The 24,963-nt window shown below is 39.6% G+C and overlaps 1 protein-coding gene across 1 annotated transcript in view; it reads left to right on the forward strand.

Annotated features, from left to right (window-relative positions):
- The window catches only part of Ppm1d (protein phosphatase, Mg2+/Mn2+ dependent 1D), a 53,260-nt gene that overhangs the window by 9,493 nt on the left and 18,804 nt on the right, over positions 1 to 24,963 (forward strand). The window contains exons 2-3 of the mRNA XM_055619571.1: positions 9,208 to 9,266; positions 19,810 to 20,038. Of these exons, the coding sequence (XP_055475546.1) occupies positions 9,208 to 9,266; positions 19,810 to 20,038 (288 nt within the window). The remainder of the gene's footprint in view (positions 1 to 9,207; positions 9,267 to 19,809; positions 20,039 to 24,963) is intronic.

The following is a 24,963-nucleotide window of genomic DNA, read 5'->3' on the forward strand; positions in this document are numbered from 1 at the left end:
AAAAAAAAAAAAAAATCAAGACCTCAGATCTTCTGGGAGCTAAGGTTACAGAAGGTTATAAGCTGCTTGCCGGACATGGCTTCTGGTAACTGAACTCAAGAACTTGGGTCCTCTGGAAGAATAGTAAATGCTCTTAACTGGTGTGCCATTTCTCCAGCCCTACAAACACATACTTTTTGAATCACAATTTTATTTTTACCAAATGAAACTTTAAATGAACTCCATCTTCAAAACTTAAATCTTAAAAAGAATATTAAAAAGTATTTTGAGTCAATTAGAATCTTGACATCGGAAATATAAGTTAAAAATAATTTCAGTTTTTTAGCCAGGCAGTGTTGCAGGCCTTTAATCCATTACACAGAGAAACCCTGCCTTGAAAAACCAGACGAATAAATAAATAAATTCAGTTTTTAATATTTGTTCAGCTCTTAATTTTCTACCAATTAAAATTTGCATTTTTTTCCCAGGGCACATTAAACCATTTCATTTTCAATTAGCATGGTGGCTCATGCCTGTTTGTTTGTTTGTTTGTTTGTTTATTTATTTATTTATTTATTTTGGCTTATGTCTTTAATCCTAGCAGGTGGGAGGTAAAGATTCTTGAATCTCTGAGTTGAAGACCAGCCTGGTCTACACCAAGTTCTAGGCCAGACAGGACAACACAATGAAACTTTGTCTAAAAAACAAAAAAACAAAAAACAAATGCACGCACACACACAAATGCACATGCGTGCACACATACACCACACCACACCACACACTTTGGGGAGTGGTTAGGCCAACTACAGAGATAATAGCTCAGTGGTTAAAAGTGCTCATTACTTTTGCGGAAGACCTGGGTTCTGCTCCCAACACCCACATGGCAGCTCTCAACCATCTGTAACTTCATTTCCAGGGCATTCAACACCCTCTTTTTATTTTCCTGGGCACCAGGCACACACATGATGTACAAATGTACATGCAGCCAAAACTTGTACACATTAAATAATTATGAAATTTTTCTTTTTTCTTTTTGGCTTATTGGCCCACAAACAAAAACATATTGATCATATATATTCTAAGTGTTTTCTCAGGTGACACTATAGTTTCTTTTGAAAACTGTTTCTTGTTTCTATGTTTGTGCTCACTGGGTTAATAGCAGTTCTTGACTATTTTGCCTTTTAGGCAGTTATTTTTTGTGCTGGGGATTGAACTCAAAGCCTCACATGTTGTGTGCTGGCTGGACCACTGAGCTGTCTGTCACCCCAGGCTCCTGTACTGTTAAATTATTAATGACCCAAGAGCTGTTGTTTATGTGGGCTACATCTATCAGTGTTAATACAAATTCTACTGAAAAAGGGTAATAAAGCATGTCTTTAATTCCAGCACTTAGGAACAGAGACAGGTAGATCTTTGTCAGTTTGAGGCAGCCTAGGCTAGCTGATGAGTGCCAGGCCAGGTCACATAGTGAGAACATGTCTCAATAAAGTTATAATAATCAGGCTTGGAGACATAGCAGAGGATGGGAGTTGGATTCCCGGCACCCACGTTTGGGCAGCTCACAAATGCAGGAGAATCCAGTACCTCTGACTGTCACATCTGTCAGCACTCATATACACATGACTACACAGTCTATACACATAAATGTAGTTAGAAATAATAAAATAAATCTGTTTAAAATTAATTTTTAATTAAATTTTTATTTTTTATGTTAATTACAGTTTATTCACTTTGTATGTGAGCTGTAGCCCCCTCCTCCTCCCCTCCCAATCCCACCCTTCTTCGCTCATCTCCTCCTATGCCCCTCAAAATATTTTTAAAAATAAAAACAAACTATTCCTAAGATGTATTATTTTCAAAGTAAGAATAATTAAAGAATGACATTGTTTTATATTTTTGGAAATCTCTTTTAATGCCTCTTTTAATAGAGTCATTTCAGCTCTCATTTGTTTCTGCGCTTAAAACAAAAGAACTTTTATATACAGATGTCATAGGAAAAGGATTATGTTATTAGTGTTTTCAGATCATTGAATATTCTATGTCAAGTGGTTACGTATTAGGGTTAGTTGAGTTGTGATCTAAAACCTTACTACTTGAAATTTATAGTCTTACATTAAGATCCTACCCCATGAATTTGAGGGTGTGTGTGCACATGGGAGGGTTTGGAGGAAGGGAGGGGGAAGAGGGGAGATGGTGTAATTATACTATAATCTAAAAAAATAAAAACAGTTATTGAAAGAATGACTCCTCCTCCCAGTATCTGTTTTGTTTATAGCTCTCAGTATGGAGTGACCCCTGGAGATCATCTGCTCCCTCTATAAAAAATAAAATAAAATAAAACATTCGTTCCCCTCATCAAACTTGGGGTTTTGCATATGTTATGTAAATTTCTACTGGGTTTCCAGCCCCAGACTTTTCTTCTGAGGTCTGAATCAGTCTTATGCCCATGTGTGAGTTTGGACATGGTGTGTCATTTGTTTGGAAAATAATGGCACAGTGAGTTTCTGTCTTCTGAATAGTGATACATTTCAGCAAGGGATAAAAAAAGAAATAAGATGGCTTCTCTCATTGATGCCTCCAGAAAAGGTTTTATTGGAAAATTGTAGGCTACTCTGCTGGATATCCATGTTCCCCAACTTAATCTTCCAAACAGCAATTAAAAATTATTTTGCTCTGTTGCAAGATATTTGATCACACTGTGAACCCTGAGATTGTGTGGTTTACTGGAAAAACCTGTTTCTAGTTGTGTGGCTCAACCCTAGCACACACCTTTACTCCAAGAGCTTTATGCTTGAATATTGTAAACAGGATTAAATAAAGTTAACCCTAGGATAAGAGGTAGAACAAGCAACCAGTTGATAGGAAGTGAACATAGAAAAAAAAAGCCATAGAGAATAAGAGGAAGTCAGGAGGACGGATAAAGAGACAACACAGGAAGTAGAAGGGAGGAGCATTCAGTTTGAAGGGTTTTTGAGATGGGTTGGGGAGGGAGCATTCCTCCTTTTGGGACTTCAGTTGAGAAGAAAGGTTAGCTGGTTGCTTTTTCTGCCTCTCTGAGTTAGCAGGCTTTCACCCTACCAGCTGGCTACTGAGTCTTTATAAGTAAAATCGCATGTTTGAGATTTTGTTTAAAACATTTGGCATTCCAATGGGTAGCACAAACACATGGACAAAAATCATGACAGCTACAGACAAACTGAGAAGCCATCAGATTTGGTGAGTCATCGGGGAAGTCCTCAAAGAGTTAAGGCACTACAATAATACAAGGCACTAGGACCTTGTACAGTGTTACTTTAGATAGCTTGAAATAGAAGAAAATGAAAAGCTAAATGGCTTAACTGAAATTGGCTCAATACCAATATGATTATTATCACTGTGGTATTTCATATTTTATCTTTAATAGCCCCTGTGACTTTCTGTACTCTTTCAAGGAAAAAAAAAGCTGTATAGATACAGGAAAAAGAAAAATGTAAAAAGTGGACTGATAAGATATAAGCCTTAGAAGAAAAATTGGAGAGACTTTTAGAAAAATAATCAGACACAAATAGGAATTTAGACAAGAACCTACGGCGCCATGGCATGATGAAACTGAAGAGGATGGATGGCCCAAGGTTGTTAGAAAACCAACCTTAGTTTATCCAGGTACTTTACAAGACCTTCCAGGAGAAAATAGGCAATCCCAAGGTTATGAAGAAGTTAACAGAATCCTATAGACATATTAGATTTGAAGAATTTAAGGAATTGATCATTTTGTATGGTACTTATTCACCTTATGTGAAGCAGATACTAAACTCATGGGCAACTCAGAACAAAATTATCCTCTCAGACTGGAAAGATTTGGCAAGAGCAATATTGGAAGCTGCTCCTCAGTTACAGTGGTGGAACGAGGTTCTGCATGAGGAAGCCAGGGCTATAGAACAACATACTGCTAGAGGTGTTAATACTCCAGGATCACTGCTAAGTAAGGGTCAATATGCTGAGTTACAAGGGCAGCTTCAAGTTGATAATCACACTTTTGTGCTGTGTTTTATAGCGGTTTTACATGCTTGGGACAAGTTTGAAGAATCAGGAAAGAGGTCTGAATCATTTATTAAAATTATGCAAGGCCCAAAAGAAGCCTTCACTGTTTTTTTTTTGAAAAGGTTGAGTTCAGCTGTAAAGAGAATAATATGAGATTCAGAAGTCAGAAAAATACTAATAGAATTTTTGGCTTTTGAAAATGCTAATTCACAATGCAAAAGGGCGATTAGACCTTTAAAGGTAGGGTCAGCACCAAAAGATGAGTGGATTAGAAATATGGCTGATACTGGATCTCACGGTTATGATGCTACTCTGATTGGAGAACTAATTTCTAAAAGTTTTAAGAAAAATCATAATGTCAGATGTTTTAATTGTGATAAACCAGGTCATTTGAAAAGAAATTGCAGGCACTGTTCCTAGAAATAATGAATTTTCTAGAGATAATCCAAAAAGAGGGCCCCAGCCTTCTGGAGTATGCAGAAGGTGTGGCAGAGGCCGGCAGTGGACTACTGAATTTAGATCAACATGGGACAGGAAAAGTAACTCTTTGCCATTGGGTAATGCCTAAGGGGGCCCTCCTGCAGGTCCTGACAACAAAATTGATATATTTGTGTTTCCTGTCAGCTTCAGAGACACTCATCCACAGAGCAATTAAAAGGTTTAATGGATGTTGTTAAGAACAGCACTGCTTGGGATGTAATCAAGGACAGAACAGCTTTAGTAGATAAAACCAAACATTCAGGAGAGACCAGAAAACAAATGGGCAAGCTGCTATAAATGATCAGAGATAGAAGTTAAAAATTCAAATAAATGGCATTGAAATTGTAGGTTTAGTAGACACAGGAGCAGATAACAATAATTTGAGCAAAATCTTGACATCCTGATTGGCCTCTTCAGAGGGTAAATATTAAGCTTCTAGGAACTGGAACTTTATCTCAGGTAAAACAAAGTGCACAATGGGTTGAGTGTATAGGGCTAGAAGGACAAATAGAAAAATTAAAGCCATATGTGTCTAATATAGCCATGAATTTATGGGGACATGATTTGTTGCAGCAGTGGAAAACACAGAATAACATTCCTCTAATCTGAAAAGCCATAAAGTAAAGAATGCTTCTGAGGGAGGGGGAAAAAAAAAAAGAAAGCTATTATCAAGAACAGTCACAGACTGTCCAGGTTGTCCATAATCAGTACACAATAGCTGTTGGTCTTTCAAATGTACTGACTGCCCTACCTTTAAAATGGCTAACTGACAAACCTGTGTGGATGGAACACACAGGTTTTTTCTTTGACAAATTTTTCTTTGACAAAAGAAAAATTACAGGTACTCTGGAGCAGCTAAATGCTCAGTACATTGAGTAATCTAGCAGTCTGTGGATTTCTCCTGTTTTTGTTATAAAAAAGAAATCAGGAAAATGGAGGATGTTAAGAGATTTAAGAGCCATAAATAACATGATTCAGCCAATGGGCTCTTTACAGCCTGGAAGCCCATTGCCTACTTTATTACCAAAGCTTTGTTAATAACTGATTTAAAAGATTGCCTTTTTGCAGTTGCTTTGCATGAGTGTGATAGGGAAAGGTTTCTTTTCTCAGTACCTACTTATAATAATAGTTGTCCAATAAAGAGATATCATTGGAAGGTCTTACCATAGGAAATGTTAAACAGTCCTACCTTCTGCACTATTTTGTACAACAGCCTTTAGAAATAATTTGTAAACAGTTTCCTCAGTCTATAATTTACCATTATTTAGATGATATCTTATTGGCTAATTCAGATGCAGACACCCTACAAAAAGTGTTTAATGAAGTAAAGAAAATTTTGTCTTGGTGAGGATTACAGATTGCTTCTGAAAAGATACAAAGAGGAGATTCTATTAATTAATAGCATATAAAGTAGGTTTACAGAAAATTTGGCCCTAGAAAGTACAGATTAGGAGAGATTAATTACAGACTCTTAATGATTTTCAAAAATTGCTGGGAGATATTAACTGGCTACAGCCCACAATGGAATTAATTACTGAAGTGCTAAGTAGTTTATTTCAAACCTTGCAAGGTAACAAGGACATAAATATTTCAAGAAAATTATCAACTGAGGCTGAGAGAATTGGCTCTGGTAGAAAAGAAATTAGAGGATGTACTGTGGATTGTTTGGATCCAAAGCCTGACTCTGTTTTAGTTATTTTGCCTTCTACTCATTCTCCCACAGGATTTTTTTTTTTTAATTTAAAATTTTAATTTTTTGAGACTGGATTTCTGTGTGTAGCTTTTGCTGTCCTGGACTCCCTCTGTAAACTAGGCTGGCCTCAAACTCACAGAGATCTACCTGCCTCTGCCTCCCAGAGTGATGGGATTACAGGTGTGTGTGTGTGTAGGGGTGCTCCCAGCTTCCCACAGGAATTCTTATGCAGAGAGAAGATATAGCTTAGAAAATATTTTTTAGCGCCCAAACAGAATATAAAATTAAAGATCTGTGTAGAAAAGTTTTTCTGAATTGGTTCTGAAAGAAAAAATGAGACTTCATCTATCAGCAGGAATAGACCCAGCAGAAATTGTGATACCCTTTTCTAATGCTGAAATTGCTCCATTATGGGTAGAAAATGAACATTGGCAAAGAGCTTGCAGTAAATTTTTTTGGGAAGAGATTAACAAGAAATATCCCCAAAGCAAGAGACTTCAGTTTATAAAAAGAAATAACTGGATTCTCCCTCATTAGTAAAAGGACACCAGTTTTTTCTGGAGCCCCTGCATTCTGTACTGATGCAAATAAATCAAGAAGGTTCTAAATCAGGAAAAATTAGTAAAGTGACTCAGAGCCCTTATGATTCAGTTAAAAAATCAGAGCTGTATGCTATTCTTTTTGGTTTTTCAAGACAGCTTATCTGTGTAGCCTTGGCTGCGTTGGACTTGATTTATAGACCAGGCTGTCCTCGCACTCACAGAAACTGCCTGCCTCTGCCTCCCCAAGTGGTGGGATTACAAGGGTGCACCACCGCTCCCAGCTCCTGTATGCCATTCTTATGGTATTACTAGATTTTCCTGCATCTCTTAATATAGTTACTCTCAATATGCAGAAAGAGTTGTTTTACGTATTGAAACCGCTGAACTTTTTCCAGATGATTCAGAATTAATTAACAAAATGGTCACAACATTTGACTAAAGCATGGTTTACTGATGGCTCATCAACCACTGATGGAACTAAAACTAACAAAAAGTGGCAGCTTACAGGCCTGGGGATTGAATGGCCAGTCCTGAGGAAAGAACCACAAAATCAGCGGCGCACTATCGGCTATACGACAAACAACTGGGAAAGCAAAAGGAAGACGTTTTCTCTCATTCATGGCGTGTGCACATTGGTGTAGCTATGTGGTCATCAAAATGGAAAGCTAACTGACAGATAAATGGCAAAGATATCTGGTCATGTGAGGTATGAAGAGAAAGGGCAAAGCCTAACAAACCTTAGCAAAGATATCAGGTTTTATATAGCTCATACAGGCAAGACAGACAAAATGTGTGAAAGTAATGAAATAATGTACAAATTGGCATCATGTATAAGACTAGATTATTAACTTACCAGGGAACAAATTCAGAATAAATCAACAAGAATGGTAGAGTACACATTCAAAAAACTTGAAGGTTTACTTCTAACACTAAAAAATAAGGGGAAATGAAGCACCAAATTGAACCAGAATAATCCTATGAAAATAACTATTATAAGGAATCCATAGCCAGGTGGTGGTTCACACCTTCAATCCCAACACTTTGGAGGCAGAGGTCAGCACAAAAGAATTACAGTAATTTAAATTTAAAAATCACTTGCAGAAGGTAGACTGAAATTCAAAGCAAATGTCTTTTGTGATCTAAAAAGAAATACACTTAAACCTTGAATTCATAGGGAGCTGGAGAGATGGCTCAGTGGTTAAGAGCACTGACTGCTCTTCCAGAGGACCCTGGATCAATTCCCAGCACCGACGTGGCAGCTCACAACTGTCTGTAACTCCTGTTGCAGAGGATCTGATACCCTCACCAGGACAAACATGCAGAGAAAACACCAATGGATATTAAAAATAAAAAAAACAAAAAACCTTGGATTTACATATAAAGAGAAAGGGGAATATAGGTATATTTATCTACACATACTAAGATATATTTAGTTTCAAAATTAAAAAAAATTAAAATTTCAATTGCCAAAACCATTTTGCCCTAGGAAAAATAACCTGCCAAAAATGGACCTCTTCAGTGCCCCCCCCCCTTCCCTTGGAGTTAGGGTTGGGGCAGGGTTTTGCTTTTGTCTTTCCAGGAGAATAAAAGCATCCAACTAAGGGATCTGGAAACCACTGGACAAGTAAAACATCAGAAGAAAAAGGACAAATCATCAAGAAACAATGTCCCAAGACAAAAAGTGAATTGGCCAAGAGGTATCCCCCACCTCCAGCTTGTCTCTGCTGCCCTCTACAGACATAAGTGGCAAATGATCTTTATGTGTGCTCAGTTCAAATAAAAAATAAAGCTGGCTTTAATTTGATGGTTGCAGCATGACTCTCTTCTGCTCTAAATATACCCATGCTTGTTAAAGGGAAATCCAAAATCTGTTTCATATCAGAAGAACCACCTGGTATAGGAGAGAGGAAAACAAAAATAAGGGACTATTCTATTGCCACTATAAATATCTCCAGACTTACAAGATTATTATATATAAACTTTCTGTCCTGATACTAGTAGTCTAACAGAGTACTAGTTCTAGAAATAAACTTCATTTAGCTTCTTGTACATATTTTCAGGTTTGAGCCTGAAGCAGGTCACTAGAAACGAAATTTGTATGTAATGAATAGCTTGTGGTCCTCAAACCTTTCTACAATCTGCTGAATATGGTTTGAGGACCACAATCTATTTAAGATGTTTTAAGTTTTCTGCCATTCATAACATTGAGGTCTCCAATAAAGAACTGAGGTCTGCAATAAGGAATCCACCTGAATTGTGGTACTGCCACAATTCACTGGGCAAAAGTGCCCCATGCCTCGTCTGTCGCCGGTTGACTGCTGTGCTCTACCTAGCCAGGATTGCCGCTAAGCTGACAACCATGACCCGAGAACAACCATGACCTGAGATCAGCTATGGACTTCAAATTGCTCTGGACATTCGAATTGCTGAGTTCGTAGGAGACTGACACCAACATTTTACAGAACTTTGAACGCAAACATACTTAATCCTAAGACTGCCAAATACAACCAAGCTGGATACTCTGGAAAGCTTGGCAGAAATAGTTTTATCATGTAAATATAAAATAAAACTTTTAATTAAAGTCTTTCCTTTTTATTTAGACAAAAAGGGGGAAATGTTGCAGGATATTTGATCACACTGTGAATACTGAGATTTTGTTGTTTACTGGAAAAAAAAAAAACCTGTTTCTAGTTGTGGTCTGGCTCAGCCCTAGCACACACCTTTACTCCAAGAGCTTTATGCTTGAATATTGTAAACAGGATTAAATAAAGTTAACCCTAGGTCAAGAGGTGGAACAAGCAACCAGTTGGTAGGAAGTGAACATAGGAATAAAAAACAGAGTAAGAGGAAGTCAGGAGGACGGATAAAGAGACACAGAAAGTAGAAGGGAGGGACATTTCGTTTGATGGGTTTTTGACATGGCTTCAGGAAGGAGCATTCCTTCTTAGTATGTCAGCTGAGGAGGAAGGTTACCTGGGTGCTTTCTCTATGTTTCTGAGCTAGCAGGCTTTTACCCCAACAGCTGGCTCCCTAGTCTTTATTGGTTAAATCAAAATCCTGAGATTTTGTTAAAAACAACTTTTTTTTTTTTTTTTCCCTCAGAGTTGAGGACCAAACCCAGGGCTTGCTATTATAGCCTGCTTTTCTTGAAAGAAAACTCACTTTTTTTTTTTCTTTTGAAGAAAATGTATCAAATGACCAAGCCTTCTGTTTTCTGATAGAATCTTATCTATCACACGTAGATATGACACACATAGCCCATCTTATATGGCCCAGGGGCCTTGACTTTGCACTTTGTTTTTAGAATTTGGGGTGCTGAGATTCCAGGCAGGTCCCACCACCATTGGGTTCTTTCTTTCTCTCTCTCTCTTTCTTTCTTCCTCTCTCTTTCTCTTTTCTTTTCCCCCTGTTTGCCATGGTTTCAGATAGTTCAGAGAGGTCTATCGAATTTGCTGCATGTGTGAATTTCTGATCTTCCTGTCTTCATTTTCCAAATGTTGGGATTATAGCCCTGTGCTACCATGTAAGTTTTTTTTTTTTTTTTTTTAAATTTACGTATTTATACAGTATTCTGCCTGCATGTATGCCTACATGCCAGAAGAGGGCACCAGATAAGATCATAGATGGTCGTGAGCCAACATTTGGTTGCAGGGAATTGAACTCAGGACCTTTGATAGAACAGCCAGTGCTCTTAGTTTCTGAGCCGTCTCTCCAGGCCCCTCCCCCTTTTTTAAAAAGGAGAAAGCGCTATAATATGTAGGCCAGGGTGCCTTTGGAGTTTATGTGCATGTGTGGGTTAGAGGACAACTTTTTCTTTTTTTCTTTTGGTTTCAAGACAGGGTTTCTTTCTGTATCCTTGGCTGTCCTGGACTTGCTTTGTAGACCAGGCTGGCCTCAAACTCACAGTGATCTGCCTGCCTGAGTGCTGGGATTAAAGGTGAGTGTCACCACGCCTGACTGTACCTGGCTTTTTATGTGGGTTCAGTTTACCAACCGAACTGGCTTTCCATCCCGATGGTTGTAAAATTTTAATTCTGTTGCTTTTGCCTCTTGAGTGCTAGGTTTACAGGTATGTCTTCCCAAGCCTTCCCCGACTGAACAATATAGTGACAACCAGCTCACTCAGGCTTCTCTTGTGATCACTGCCAATGCACTGGAAATTTTACCAAGCACTCTTTTTGCATCACCAGTGCATGAGTCAACACAGCCCAAAGGGCAGATGAGCTCTTAGATTTATGAGGAACTGCTCTACAGAGCATATCGACCACTGAGAGACCAGCATGTGAAACATGCACTTCATGTGAAGTGCAAGTTTCTGGTTCTTTTTTAAAGCTCAGTTGTGTCATGTGAATCTTTTTAATTTTGGTTTCAAGTGTGGAATGTGGGAATGTTTTCCCCCTGTGCAAAACAGCCCCCTCTTAAAACAGTTCCTCTGAGGGCTTGCCATGTTGGTCAGCTGAAAGCTACCTCATTTGAGGAGCGTTGTTTTTGTAAGGTGAAAAACATCCTCGTGTGGACTTTGAAAAGGGTTAAATAGATGCCTACAGACCATGTGTCTACGCTTTTGCATTGCTACAGTTTGTATCTTTTGCTAGTCTTTGCTTTGGCAGAGTTTCGCTGTCTCAGTGGACTTGTGCCATTTGGCTAGAGTCTAGTATCTACTGAATGGTTCCGCTTCAGCTGATGTGTGTTGCTGCTGCTGCTTTGCTAGATTGCTGGTATCCTAACAACTGAGTTTGATAGATCCCAAAGAACCCATAATGAGCAGGAAGTAGATAAAAGAGGTCTACAGCTCAAAGAGGGTTGGAAGGGAGGAAAAGGAGTTTAAGAACTTTAAATAAAGTAGCTGTTTGAAAAATCATGCCTGCCTGTTAGCTGAATCTTGAGGTTTTTGGCTCTAAAGGCAGTTGCCTTAGTAAGATCCTTAAGGGTTGCCCATATAGCACATGAAGTAAAGTGGCTGCTCAACAGGTAGTTGAAGTTAGTTGAATTCCTGTCCAGTATAATGATGAAATAAATCAGCTTCTTTATATTTTCTAATAAACACACTGTGGGCATAGGTCAGAGAGGAGCGTTTGTTGGAATCGGTTCTTGTTCCGTTGTGTGAGTCCTGAAATAAAAGTTGAGGTTGTCAGGGTTGGCAGAAAGCATGTTCACCTGCGGAACAGGTGCACCCTGCTGGAGAGGAAAGCAGGGGAATTGTTAACAGCAGTCCCCTAGGCTGTTAGGGACTGGTCCTGGCCTCCTACATGTGTACAGGTGTACATGTGTGCCTGTGTACTGCATGTTAGTACCTATGCACACTGCTAGACATACAAATCTATTGTGCATTGGGCCACTCAGTGGATAGAGACACTTGCTGGAAAACCTGATTATCTGAGTTTGATCCCTAGAATATACTTGGTGGAATGAGAGAGCTAATTCCCTCAAGTTATCTTCAGATCTCCTGTAAGCTCTGGCTCTTGTTTCTTCTTGCCCACAAAACAAACAAACTCACAAACAAATAAATGTAAAAAAACACATCAGTGAATGCTGTATCAAATAACTAATAAATGGATGGCTTGAAACAGTAGAAACTTAAGCTTTCACGTCTTTGGATGCCAGAAGTTGGAAATGAAGGAGATAAGAGAGTGGATTTCTTACAGAGAGTCATCTACACCTGCCTCTGCTGACGGCCAGCGGTTCTTTGCCTTTTCTTGCCTTGAAGACTCTTCCTTTTCTGTTTCCTTCTCTGCATTGTCTTCCCTTCTCTCTTCTAAGGACATTGTTTTTTTCAGTTAGTGCTCACTCTAATCCAGGATGATCTCTTTTTAAGAATCCTAACCTACTTAACATCTGCAAAGACCCCCTTCTAAATAGTGCCATATTCACAAGTTTCAGAGTGATAATAGCTTATACAAGCTTATTTTCATTATCTCCTATACCTTCCCCCCAAAATACTTACCTCCAAAGGAAAAACATAACAGTTGAAAACCGGACAAACATCTCAAGTTATCAAACAGAGCAGTAGTTTAAAATTTTTAAATGACTTTATGTTTTAGGTAGCTATTGTGTGGCTGGGTGTGGTGGTGCATGCCCGTAATCCTAGCATAGTGGTCACTGCGAGTTTGAGCCAACTTGGGGTAAAGAGTAACATATCTCAAAATGAAACAGAATAATCAGTTACCCAGTCTTAAGTATTTGTTATAGCAACAGAAACCAGTTAAAGATTAATGGTGAAGAATGAGAGTCTTCCTGTTGTAGGAATTAGGTGCTGTAATTACCTATTGCTTTTATTGTAACCATGCCCCCGTGTATAGACACAGCCTATGCTTCTGTAATAAACTTACTAATGTGGCAAGAGCCAGGAGGGTATTTTTGGCTTGCTTTGAATCCAAGCTTTTCTTACTTATACTGCGACCTAGCATAAGACCATTGTGCCAGAGTGTCCTTATATGTAAGGAAGAGCTGTGATAGTACTGTCCATTTCCTGTGAGTTAAATGAATATATTGCCAGCATGTATATAATATGTGCCCCAAGTATTTATAAATTTTTCTTTATTAAATTTTTTCTCTTCCCTTCCCTCCCTTCCTTTTATCCATTTCATGTAGCCTAGTCTCTCCTTGAACCTCTGATTTTCTTGTCACAGGTATATGCCACCACTCCAAGCTCAAATACTATTATTTTAGAAGACTGAGCAAGGTAGCTCAGGAATGTAATCCCAGTACTCCAGAGGCTGAGACAGTAGGATTCCTGTGAGTTCAGGGCCAGTCTGAGTTGCATAGCTAATCAGTGCTCTTCCAGAAGACCCAGGTTTGCTTCCCAGAACCTCATGGTAGCTTGCAACAGCCTGTGACTAAAGTTCCAAGGGATCCAATGCCCTCTTCTGGCCTGCTCAGTCACTCACACATACATATGAAAAAAAATCTTTAGAAGACAAAAAAGAGACTGGAGGTGCTCGCCACCGAAACAAACATTAAAAAATAGGAAGAGAGCCACAGAGTCTTAACCTGGTACAAGTTAAGACTGAAATTCCAGTTTGTTCTAGTGCAGTTGAGGCAAGAGGATTTGATGCTTGTTCCCAGTCTGGGTAATAAACTAAAACAACAGCATCTCCCCCCCCCCCCCCCCCCCGCCGCCACCATGGCCTGTTTCTGTGATACACAAACTTAAGGGCAGGGTTCTATGCAAGTGCACACACTTGATCAGCACAATGTAACATGGTCTTGAACTTGACTCCAGTGATCCTCCTGTCTTAGCCACCCAGATAGTTTTGAAGCTAGAAATGTTGTATGTTTATTCTGGGTCTGGTACAGTGGTGCCTAACCCATGATCCTGTTACATTTAGTAGGATGAGTCAGAACTATCGTGGGTTTCCTCTAGCCTGGGAACACAGTGAGACACCCTATCTTTGAAAACAACTCCCCACAAAACACTAAGAAATAAGATTATAGGTTCATTTGGGAGACATGTAAGAGAATATTACAGAAGAACAAGTCGAGCATTGCTTTAGCTGAGTTATTAAATTCTATAAATAGATTAGTAGTTTAAATTCAGAACTGTATCTGAGGCAGACTGCAGCATGGTAAAGGTGGCGTTTCAAGTGAATTTCATTATTTTCAGTCCATTGCAGAATATCTGTTTGTTTATACAATTTGCTTTTGACCAACATATGTACAATATACAGTGTACGTCTTTCTGCTTCTGGGATAGCTCACTCAGGATGATCTTTTCCAGATCCCACCATTTACCTGCAAATTTCATGATTTCCTTGTTTTTCCTTTTGGTTTTTTGGACAGGGTTTCTCTGTGTAGGCTTGACTGTCCTAGACTTGCTTTGTAAACCAGGCTGGCCTTGAACTCATGAGACATGGTCTCTTTACATTTATCTGTGTATTTATTTTGAATATGTGTGTAAACACATGTGGTACAGCAGCTTGTGAAGTTCAGAGGGTAGTTTGTGGGAGCTGGTTCTCAGCCTTGTAGATTCTAGAGACTTGGGGCCAAGGACCTTTGCTTGCAAGCCATCTTTTTAAATTTTCCTTTTCTTTTTTTCTTCCTTTATTTTTTTTAAAGATTTATTTATTTATTTTATGTAGGTGAGTGCACCTATATGCCAGAAGAGGGCATCAGACCCCTGTATAAATGGGAGCCAAATTAGCCAACGTTTGGTTGCTGGGAATTGAACTCAAGAATTCTGGAAGAGCAGCCAGTGCTCTTAACCTCTGAGCCATCTCCCAGCCCCTCCTTTTTTTTTTTTTTTTTCTTTATTAATTACACTTTATTCACTTTGTACCTCCCCTGTGGTTCCTTCCCTCCTCCTGTTCCAATCCCTCCCTTCCTCCACCCTCTGCATGCATGCCCCTCCCCAAGTTCACTGATAGGGGAGGTCTTCTTCTCCTTCCTTCTGATCCTAGTCAATTAGGTCTCATCAGAAGTGGCTGCATTGTCTTCTGTGGCCTGGTAATGCTGCTTCCCCCTCAGGGGGAGGTAATTAAAGAGCAGGCCAATCAGTTCATGTCAGAGGCAGTCCCTGTTCCTATTACAGTGGAACCCACTTGGATACTGAACTGCCATGGGCTACATCTGTGCAGGGGTCTTAGGTTATCTCCATGCACAGTCCTTGTTTGGAGTATCAATCTCAGGAAAGACCCCTGTGCTCAGATTTTTTGGTTCTGTTGCTCTCCTTGTGGAGTTCCTGTCCTCTCCAGATCATACTGTTTCCCACCTCTTTCCTAAGATTCCTTGCACTCTGCCCAAAGATTGCCCATAAGACTCAGTATCTGCATTGATAGTCTGCAGGGCAGAGATTTTCAGAGGTCCTCTGTGTCAGGCTCCTGACTTGTTCCCTCTTTTCTCCTTCTTCTGATGTCCACCCTCGTTGCCTTTCTGGATAGGAATTGAGCATTTTAGCAAGAGTCCTCCCTCTTGATTAGTTTCTTTAGGTGTACAGATTTTAGTAGGTTTATCCTATATTATATGTCTATATGAGTGATTTATATGTACCGTGTACGTCTTTCTGCTTCTGGGACAGCTCACTCAGGATGATCTTTTCCAGATACCACCATTTACCTGCAAATTTCATGATTTCCTTGTTTTTCCTTTTGTTTTTTTGAGACAGGGTTTCTCTGTGTAGGCTTGGCTGTCCTAGACTTGCTTTGTAGACCAGACTGGCCTTGAACTCATGAGACATGGTCTCTACATAGCTCTGGCTGACCTGGTACTCACTATGTAGACCAGAGATCCACCTGCCTTTGCCTTCCAGACTAAAGGCATGCACTGTTACACTGGACTTTAAATTTTCTTTTTTGACTTAGAGGGTCATGTGCCCTGGAATTCTGTTTGTAGCTGAGGATAACCTTGAACTCTTGATCCTCCTCCCTCTACCTCCCAAGTGCTGATATTACAGGTATGCACTATCAAGACAGGTTCAGAAATCTGATTTAAATAATATTGTGGCTTTGAATGTTCTCTTATTTGCCATCCCTTCCAATGTCATTTTATTTTAGGTGAATTTTGTATATGACTCAATTACTTGTAGCCTTTAGTAAATTTTTGCCCTGAATTTGTCTTTTGTTGTTGTTTGCTTGTTTGTTGTTTTTGTTTTTGTTTTAACACACAGTGTCTTGCTGTGTACCTCTGGCTAGCTTAGAACATGATAGATATGTAGACCAGGCTGGTCTTGAACACAACAACTCTTTTGCCTCTACCTCCCTGGTCCTGGGACTACATGTCTGCCATCACAGTTGTCTGAGTGTCAGTAGTGAATAAATGTAAATACTATCTACATAGAGAAGAGAACATTGCCTGTATTATAGATGTATATCCATGCTGGTCTTATTTGTGTGTTCATATGTGTTGCTGGGTATCGAATATAGAAGTTGGTGTATGTTAGGTAAATTTTTATTTTTATTTTCTTGAGATAGTCTTATGAAGTTGCCCAAGCTTGCCTTGTACTATTAATCCTTCTACTACTTCAGCCTCCCTAGTAGCTGGAGTTACAGTTTTCTGTTACTATGGCTTCATGTTTCTATCTACTTCCAAGGAGTAACCGTTACTTCAACCTTAGTTCTGTGCTGCTTGCTTATTTTTCTTAGCAGTTACTTTTGACCTATTGAAACACCGTATATTTTGGTAACTCACTGTATATCTTCTTTTATCTCATATGTTTGTGAGATTCTTATGTGTTGTGTGTAGTCCAAGGGACATGAGGATTGATGTTTAGTTTTAGCTCTCATGAATGGTGTTGCTTTGGCCGTTTGTTTCTGTTTGTATTTTTGCAGTAACATGGTGTATTAATGGAGTTGTTGAAGGTTATGTCTTCACTTCTTGCACAGGATACCCAAATGTTCCCCAGTGTGCCAGTTTACACTCTGCTCTTATCAGAAGTGGTAGATTAGAATCTGTATTGCTCCAACTTTCTAACCACATTTGCTATGTCATACTTTAAGCATTTGTACTCATGCAGTGTTATCTTGCGGTTTTTAATTACTATTTACCAGATGACTGAAGAAAAATTGAATGCCTTTGCGTGTTTTTCTGTTTGAGTTTTTCTATGGTTCAAGGCCTATTTAGGCATATTGTTTTATTTTTTATTTTTTCCTTTTGGTGGCCTGTCTGACTGACTTGAGTTGTAGGAACATTGTATATAGCCTCTTCCATCTTGTGAAGTATTGTGTTACTCTGTTCCTGGTAGTTTACTGTGTAATCTTGTGGGTGCACAGGGAGCCAGAAGAAGGTGTTGGATTCCTTAGGGCTGGAATTACAGGTATGGGTGCTGGGATCCTCATGATAGAACAGCAAGTGCTCCTCACTGCTGAGTCATCACTCCAGCCTCGGTTTAACATGCATTATCTTCAGTCTTCACTATTGTTTCTTGAACTCAATTAAGAAGGGGAACCAAATTATTCCTTCCTATTAACTAATCTTGGGTATCAGATGACTGCCTCCTGCACTTATCCTTAGTTTAACCCTGTTTGCTCAAACTTAAAGGAATTCCTCATATTTGCTTGTGACCTTTTCCTTTGCTTCATGTTTGCTATGGCTATTTTTATATTTTGTCCTTTCAGTAGAGTTTTGGTGGGCAGACTATGTGAGTGAGTGTGATTCAATCTGTCATCATGAATACAGTGATAGTTTAGTATTACAGAATTACTGACTGCCACTGAATTTAATTAGTGTATGGTTTGGAATTGATCTGAGCATTCTATTATATAATATTTGAATTATCTGAAGCAAACTTCTTAACCATTCAAAGTATTCATTTCTTCATTTGTAAGATGAAATAATAGGAATAATTTTTTGGTTTGTTTTTAAGACAGGGTTTCTCTAGGTAGCCTTGGCTATCCTGGAACTTACTTTGTAGATCAGGCTGGCCTTGTACTCAGATATTTGCCTGCCTCTGCCTTTTGAGTGCTGGGATTACAGGTGTGTGCCATCTCTGCCTGGTTGTGGGATATTTTTATATCTCACAGGTTTACTGTTATTTATTTATTTATTTTGAGACAGTGTTTCTCTGTGTAGCCTTGGCTGTCTGGGAGTCATTTTGTAGACCTGGCTGGCTTTGAACTCATAGAGGTCTGCCTGCCTCTGTCTCCCTGAGTGCTGGAATTACAGGCATGCACCACCTTGCCTGCCTTGTAAATATTGTTTGAAGTAATAGGTGCAAGCTTCTTTGTATAGAACCTTGTACATGGTGTCAGTAAGTGTTAGTTGGGTGGAGAAAAGGGTCAGCTGCTGAGAGCATGTACTGCTCTTTCAGAAGACCCGGCTTCAGTTTCCAGCGTCTACATTAGCAGACTAAGAACTCCCTGCAACTCCAGCGCCAGGGAATCTGCTGGCCTTTTGTGACCGTTAGGGTTGTGCACACATGTGCGCATAATAGCCCATCACATGTGCAGACTCACATGCAAGCACACACAAATAAAAGTATGGGAGGCAAAGGCAGGCAGGTTTCTGAGTTTGAGATTAGGCTAGCATGGTCTGCATAGCAAGTTCCAAGCCAGCCAGAGCTACATAGTGATACCCTGTTTCAAATAACTAAATAAATTAAAATTAAAATTTGAATATTTGAAAGTTGTTTAAAAATAAAACTAAGTGGTTATTTCTGGAAAGATATGAGTGCTAAGTTTTCACAAAGTGGTATTTCTATTGTCCTGCAGAGCTGGGGTTGTTGCTTAGTTGGAGAATAGAGTACTTGCACGGCATGTAGGAAGCCTTGGGTTTTGTTCCTAGCAAAGAAAACAAAACTTAATATATCCTTAGAAGTAGACAATCTGTTCTCTAATTTTTTCTCAGTATTGGTTTACAGTTTTATTATATTATTTATAAATGTATTTATCCATCAGTAATGTGCGAATTAGTTTGTCAGCTTGACACAGAATAGACTCATTTTGGAAGAGGGAACTCAGATGAGAAAATACTTGACCAGATTGCTCTGTGGGCAAGTGTGTGGTGAATTTTCTTGATTGATTGATATAGGAATACCCAGTTCACTGTAGGCAGTGCCACCCTTGGACTGGTAGTCCTGGGTTCTATAAAAAAGGATGAGAAAGCTGTGAGGAGGAAGCCTATAAGACTCGCCCATGGTCTCTGCATCAGTTCTTACCTCCGGGTTCCTGACTTGAGTTTCTGCCCTGACTTTGATGATAGAATATGATGTGGAAGTGTAAGATGAAATAAACCCTTTTCTTTCCTCCTCATGTTGGTTTTAGTCATGATGTTTTATCACAGCAATAGAAATCCTATCTCAAGACAGGTAGTTTCTAAAATCCTCCCTCATTCCCTCCTTCCCTCCCTTCCTCCTTCCTTCCCTCCCTCTCCCTCTGTTCCTCTGTCCCTCTCTCCTTCTCTTTCTCCTTCCCTCCCTTCCTTCCTCTCTCCCTCCCTTTTGTTCATTCTGTATAGTAATTGAATCTAGGATCTTGAGAATATTAGGTAGGTGTTCCACTCCTGAGCTACATCTCTAGTTCAAGATGTTTTTCTTAAACTTTTTGCTGTACAAACTCAAGTGTTAACATGCTACTTCAAGATATGTTGCTTTTTATATTCTGATAACCATGCTAATGTGTATACCTGGAGAAGTGAACTATAAAATATTTTCTTTTTTTATTACAGCAGAATGGCCAAAGACTATGACAGGTCTTCCCAGCACGTCCGGGACAACTGCCAGTGTGGTTATCATACGGGGCATGAAGATGTATGTAGCTCATGTAGGTGATTCTGGGGTGGTCCTTGGAATTCAGGATGACCCAAAGGATGATTTTGTTAGAGCTGTGGAGGTGACGCAAGACCACAAGCCAGAACTTCCCAAGGAAAGAGAAAGAATTGAAGGACTTGGTGGGAGGTAACCGTTTGTTTTGTCTCTCTTATTTTGGTTCTGTTAGCTAGCTGTGTCCACTCTGTCTTTTGTTATGTAGGCCAGCCTGGCATCCAAGTCACTGTGTAGCCCATGCCAGTCCACAACTTGTGATCCTCTGTGCTGGGCTCCCCAGTGCTGGGATTAAACATGCATCCTTCCCCCTGCCTCCCTCTCTCTCCCCGGTGCTGGGATTAAACATGCACCCTCCCCCTGCCTCCCTCTCTCTCTCTCTCTCTCTTTTTTTTTTTTTTAGACAGAATCTTACATAGCTGAGCCTGGAACTCTTGATCTTCCTGCATCTTCCTCTCAGTGCTTTGCTGGGATTATAGGCATGGGGCAACCGTGCTTGACTTCCCTTCTCCTTTTTAAAGCACTTAACTTCCTAGTATTATGAGTTCTCATTTGCTTGTTACAGAAACAATATATTCATATTTACGTTATTTTTAAAAATTGCTTTATTTCTGAAGATGGCTCTAAAGAGAAGTATCTGAGGTAACAATAGGTAGGATTTTATCGGAAGCTTCAAATACTGACAAATGATCTTCAGAATCTGGGCAGAGTAGAACAGTCTTTGTCATGTGCCTTGAAGATATTATTTTTACTGTTTATCTTTATTATAATCCTCGATTTTTAAAAAGGTGCTCTTGTTTTTAAGTCTTACTGTGTGTAAGTACAGCGAGATAAAACGCTGAGTGACAGGAATGGCACTGTTTTCGTTTTTGCAGGTCTCTATAGTGTTATAAGTTACAGCTAGTCTCACATCTTCTGTCTTTAATCTGTCATGATATGTTACCTTGTTTGCAGTAGCTACACACCCATGCATTTTAATATATTTCTTTTTGAGACACTATGTGGACAGGGTTGGCCTCAAACTCACAGAGAGGAAGTTCTCCTACCTCTGCCTTCCAAGTAGTTGGATTAAAGTACGTGCCAGGGAAGGGTAACTTTATTATCTGGAAAGTAGTTTTATTATGCATTACCAGCCATGAGGGTGTGTACCTATAAGTTTGAAGCCATCTTGGGCAGCATATCAAGTTCCAGGCTAGCCTGAGCCATGTAATAGAGATACTTTTTCAAAACAAAAATAAATATCACCAGTGCACTCTGCCTGTTTTGTCTCCATTCCTCTCCCCTTGGTAACCACTGACCTGCTCACTGTCATAGTTTTGTACTTTCTAGACTATTATACTTATAGAAACCCCTATACAAGATTTTGTAGTATCATTTTGTAGAATTTATCATCAACCACTTATTTCTGGGATTCTGTAACACAGCCAGTCATTCCACCACTTACAAACTACCTGTAGACACATGACCCTCTCATAATGCGAACGGCTGACCCTGCACACCTGCTTAGAAAGCTTTGACATTTCTAGAGGAATCACCAGACTACATTTTGAGAGAGACTTTTTTAATGTGTACATGGCTTCACCTTTTAGATTTTAATCTTAAACTGGAATTTCAAAAAAAAAAAAATCTAAGCAATGTAGTAGAGACACGGGTTAAGTTTTTCCATAAGGCAGCAGTAACTGCTTGGACAGTTACACACCTGTTCCTGATTAGGAGGCTGCCCGGGGTTACGCTCTTTATGTTGTGAAAAGATGGCCTGGAGTTTATCTTCCCCAGTACCTTTTCTGGTTAAGGTAAACACATGTCAGCTCTGTTGTAGGATGGCATTGCTTACTGTAAAGTGACCATGGATGGAGCTTCATCTGGCTAGAGACTTTGTATAGACTCTACATTTCTATTTGCAAACACAGCGATGGCTTCTGACATGTGTGCAGTTTAGCTTGTGTACAGACCAGATAGTTATGGCCTTTATTATTTATGTGTATATATGTATGTGTTTGAACATATGCCACGTATATGCAAGTGACTATGGAGTCTAGAAGAGGCCATTGGGTCCCCTGGACCTGGAGTTAGAGGTGATTGTGAGTCACCAGTGAGGCTGCTGTGACTGGAACTTGGGTTCTCTGTAAGAGCAGTAAATGCTGGTCAGTGCTGAGCGGACAGTCTAGCCCTGTAGTTACAGTCTTGTTAGATGTTGAATTCCTGGGGCACAGGAAACTTACTGACTGTTGAGTATTGGGGCTTAGGCCTGCTATTCCAGCATTCTGTAGGGTAAAGCAGGGTTGTCATGAGTTGGTAGCCAGCCTAAGTTACATAGTAAGTGTCGGGCAGGCCTGACTTACAGAGTGAGACCCTTCTCAAACAAACCCCATTTATCTGAGGAAAATTTCATGGCCTTGTTTATTGAAAATTTAGCTGTGAATCAAGGTGTGGTGGCATGTGCCTGTAATCCCAGCATTTGGGAGCAGAGGCAGGGAGACTGCTACAGCTTGGAAGCCAACCTTGTCTACAAGGCAAGTTCTCCGCCAGCCAAGGTCACATAGTAATACCCTGTATCAAAAAAAGTTCCTGAGTTGTCATGTTGGTGGCTACAAAGGCACTCCGGGGAATCCTAAGGATTGCTTTTAAGATTTCCTTAGTCAGGCTGGAGAGATGGCTCAGAGGTTAAGAGCACTGGCTGCTTTTCCAGAGGCTCTGAGTTCAATTCCCAGCAACCACATGGTGGCTCACCACCATCTATAGTGAGATCTGGTGCCTCTGGCATGCAGGTGTACATGCAGATAGAACAATGTATATATAATAAATAAAATATTAAAAAAATATTTCCTTAGTCCTTGAAATTGCTGTTTTAGATAGTTTTATTATTTTTGTTCTATAACCTACAATTTTAAATGAATCTGCTTTCAGGCTATAGTCTATTTAATCATATGAGAGATAATTGTACATATACTTGGGTTTTTTCCTTGTTTGTTTATTTTGTCTTTCATTTGCTATTTTCTCTCTTTGAATGTGTGTGTGCTCACCGAGTGCTACTTGGGATTGAATTGAGAGTCCACGCATTCTAAGCAAGCACTCATCTGCTTTTGTTGTTATCCCCAGTTCCCATAACCTTTTATTTATTTATTTGTTTGTTTGTTTGTTTATATTGAGACAGGGTCTCACTATGTAGCTCTGTCTGTAGACAAGATTGGCCTTGATCTCGCAGAGATTGTCTGTCTGTCTTTGCTTCCTGATTGCTGGGATTAAAGGCATGTGCTACTATATCTGGCCCTCATAATCTTTTAAATTGGGACATTATTTCATCTCTTGACATTTTTGGAGATCAGACCCAGGTCCTTGTACATGCTAAGCAAATCTGCCATTTAGTAGTGTCTCTAGTTTTTGTTTGTTTGCTTGTGTTTTGAGACAGGGTTTTTCTGTGTTGCCTTGGCTGTCCTAGAGCTCACTCTGCAGACAGGCTGGCTTCAAATTCACAGAGATCCACCTGCCTCTGTCTTGCAAATTTGCCACCACTGCCCAGCTGTGTCACTAGTCCTTTGCTATATATTTTTAATATTGGGCCTGATCTGTTTTCATTCTATTTTTAAAGAAAAATATTTTTTCTCGATTATTTTCTTATTATTTTAAAACTTGAATATTTAAAGTTATATTGCTTTGATTTATTTTTCCTTTTTTTATTTTTAATAGCACTTAAAGAGTTTATGGGTTTTTCCTTTTCACTTAAAAATAGCATCTGGTCAGTTGGACACATGCTCTTTGCCATTTGGGAGCAGGTGTCTTTTTTGCAAAAATTGAGCCATTTTTCATAAGTTATTTCCTGTCTTCCCTCCATCCCGACCAAAACAGTTGGCCAGCGTTCTTGTTTTTGCAGCCTTCTGTTGATGCACAGTCAGCTCTCTGCATGTCAGGCTGTTCCTTCCCATTTGCCTTTTAATACAGAACAACAGCAGGGTGTGTAGGAAAAGCAATGTCTTATAACATTGCTTTGGGTTTAGACTTTTTTTCTTAAACAGTACTGTTATTTGTCTTGTTTCTCAGACACACAAAGACCATAATATCCTTGTCAGTGAAGTATCAAGAGAACTCTTAGCACATTTATATTGGAGACAGCTTCTGGAACTGCTTCTATCCAGAGGCTCGCCTTGTCAGGTGCAGTCCTTTAGAAAGAATCCTTGGGCTTTGAGAGGGTTTCAAGAGTGAATGTTGGCATCCATTCTCAGTGTATTTCTCCTGTTCCATGATCTTGTGAATGGCCAGTTCTCCCTGATTTGAGCTCCAGCTTTGAAGACACATAAGAAAATGACTGCCTTTGGTCTTCTAACTCTTGTTATTTTTAGAACTGAAAGTTGAAGTTATTCTCCAAAAGTATGGTGAATTAGGGACTTTTTGGAATTCTGCTCTAAATTGACATTTACAGCTCTAGACTGACTTTTTTTTTTTTTTTTTTTTTTTTTTTTTTTTTGAGACAGGGCTTCTCTGTATAGCCTTTTGCTTTGTAGACCAGGTTGGCCTACAAAGCCTGCCTACAGAGCTCTGCCTGCCTCTGCCTCCCAAGTGCTGGGATTACAGGTGTGCGCCACCGTGCCCAACACTTCTGTCGCTGTATCAGTGCTGACCACTGGCCATATGTGACTTCTGAAGTTTAATAAAACAGTGTTTATCAGCATTGTGGTTACAAACATCTCCCGCTGTTGCTTGATCTCTAGGTTTGGCCTTATTGTTGCTTGTCCTCTTTAGGTGAACTTATCTTCCACTTAACTTTCTTCCTTTGAATCTTGTGTGGGAGTGTGTGGCATGGGAAGTGTGTGGGGTCAGAGGACAGCTAGGGCATTAGTCCCTGCCTTCCACCTTGTTTGAGAAAGGGTTCTTTTGCTGTTTTTCTGCCGAATAACTTCACCATGCTAGGTGATCAGAAAGCTTCCACAGATGCTCCCGTGTTTCTCTTCTATCTCCTTGTAAGAGTGCTGGGATTACAGATGTCCCTGCGTTTATATCTTGCTTTTACACAAGTCCTGGAGATCTGAGTTTAGGGTGACAGGCTTGTACAGTCAAGTGCTTCC

Source organism: Psammomys obesus, unplaced genomic scaffold, assembly GCF_907164565.1.
Source record: "Psammomys obesus unplaced genomic scaffold, mPsaObe1.curated_primary_1811, whole genome shotgun sequence".
Classification (NCBI taxonomy): Eukaryota; Metazoa; Chordata; class Mammalia; order Rodentia; family Muridae; genus Psammomys; species Psammomys obesus.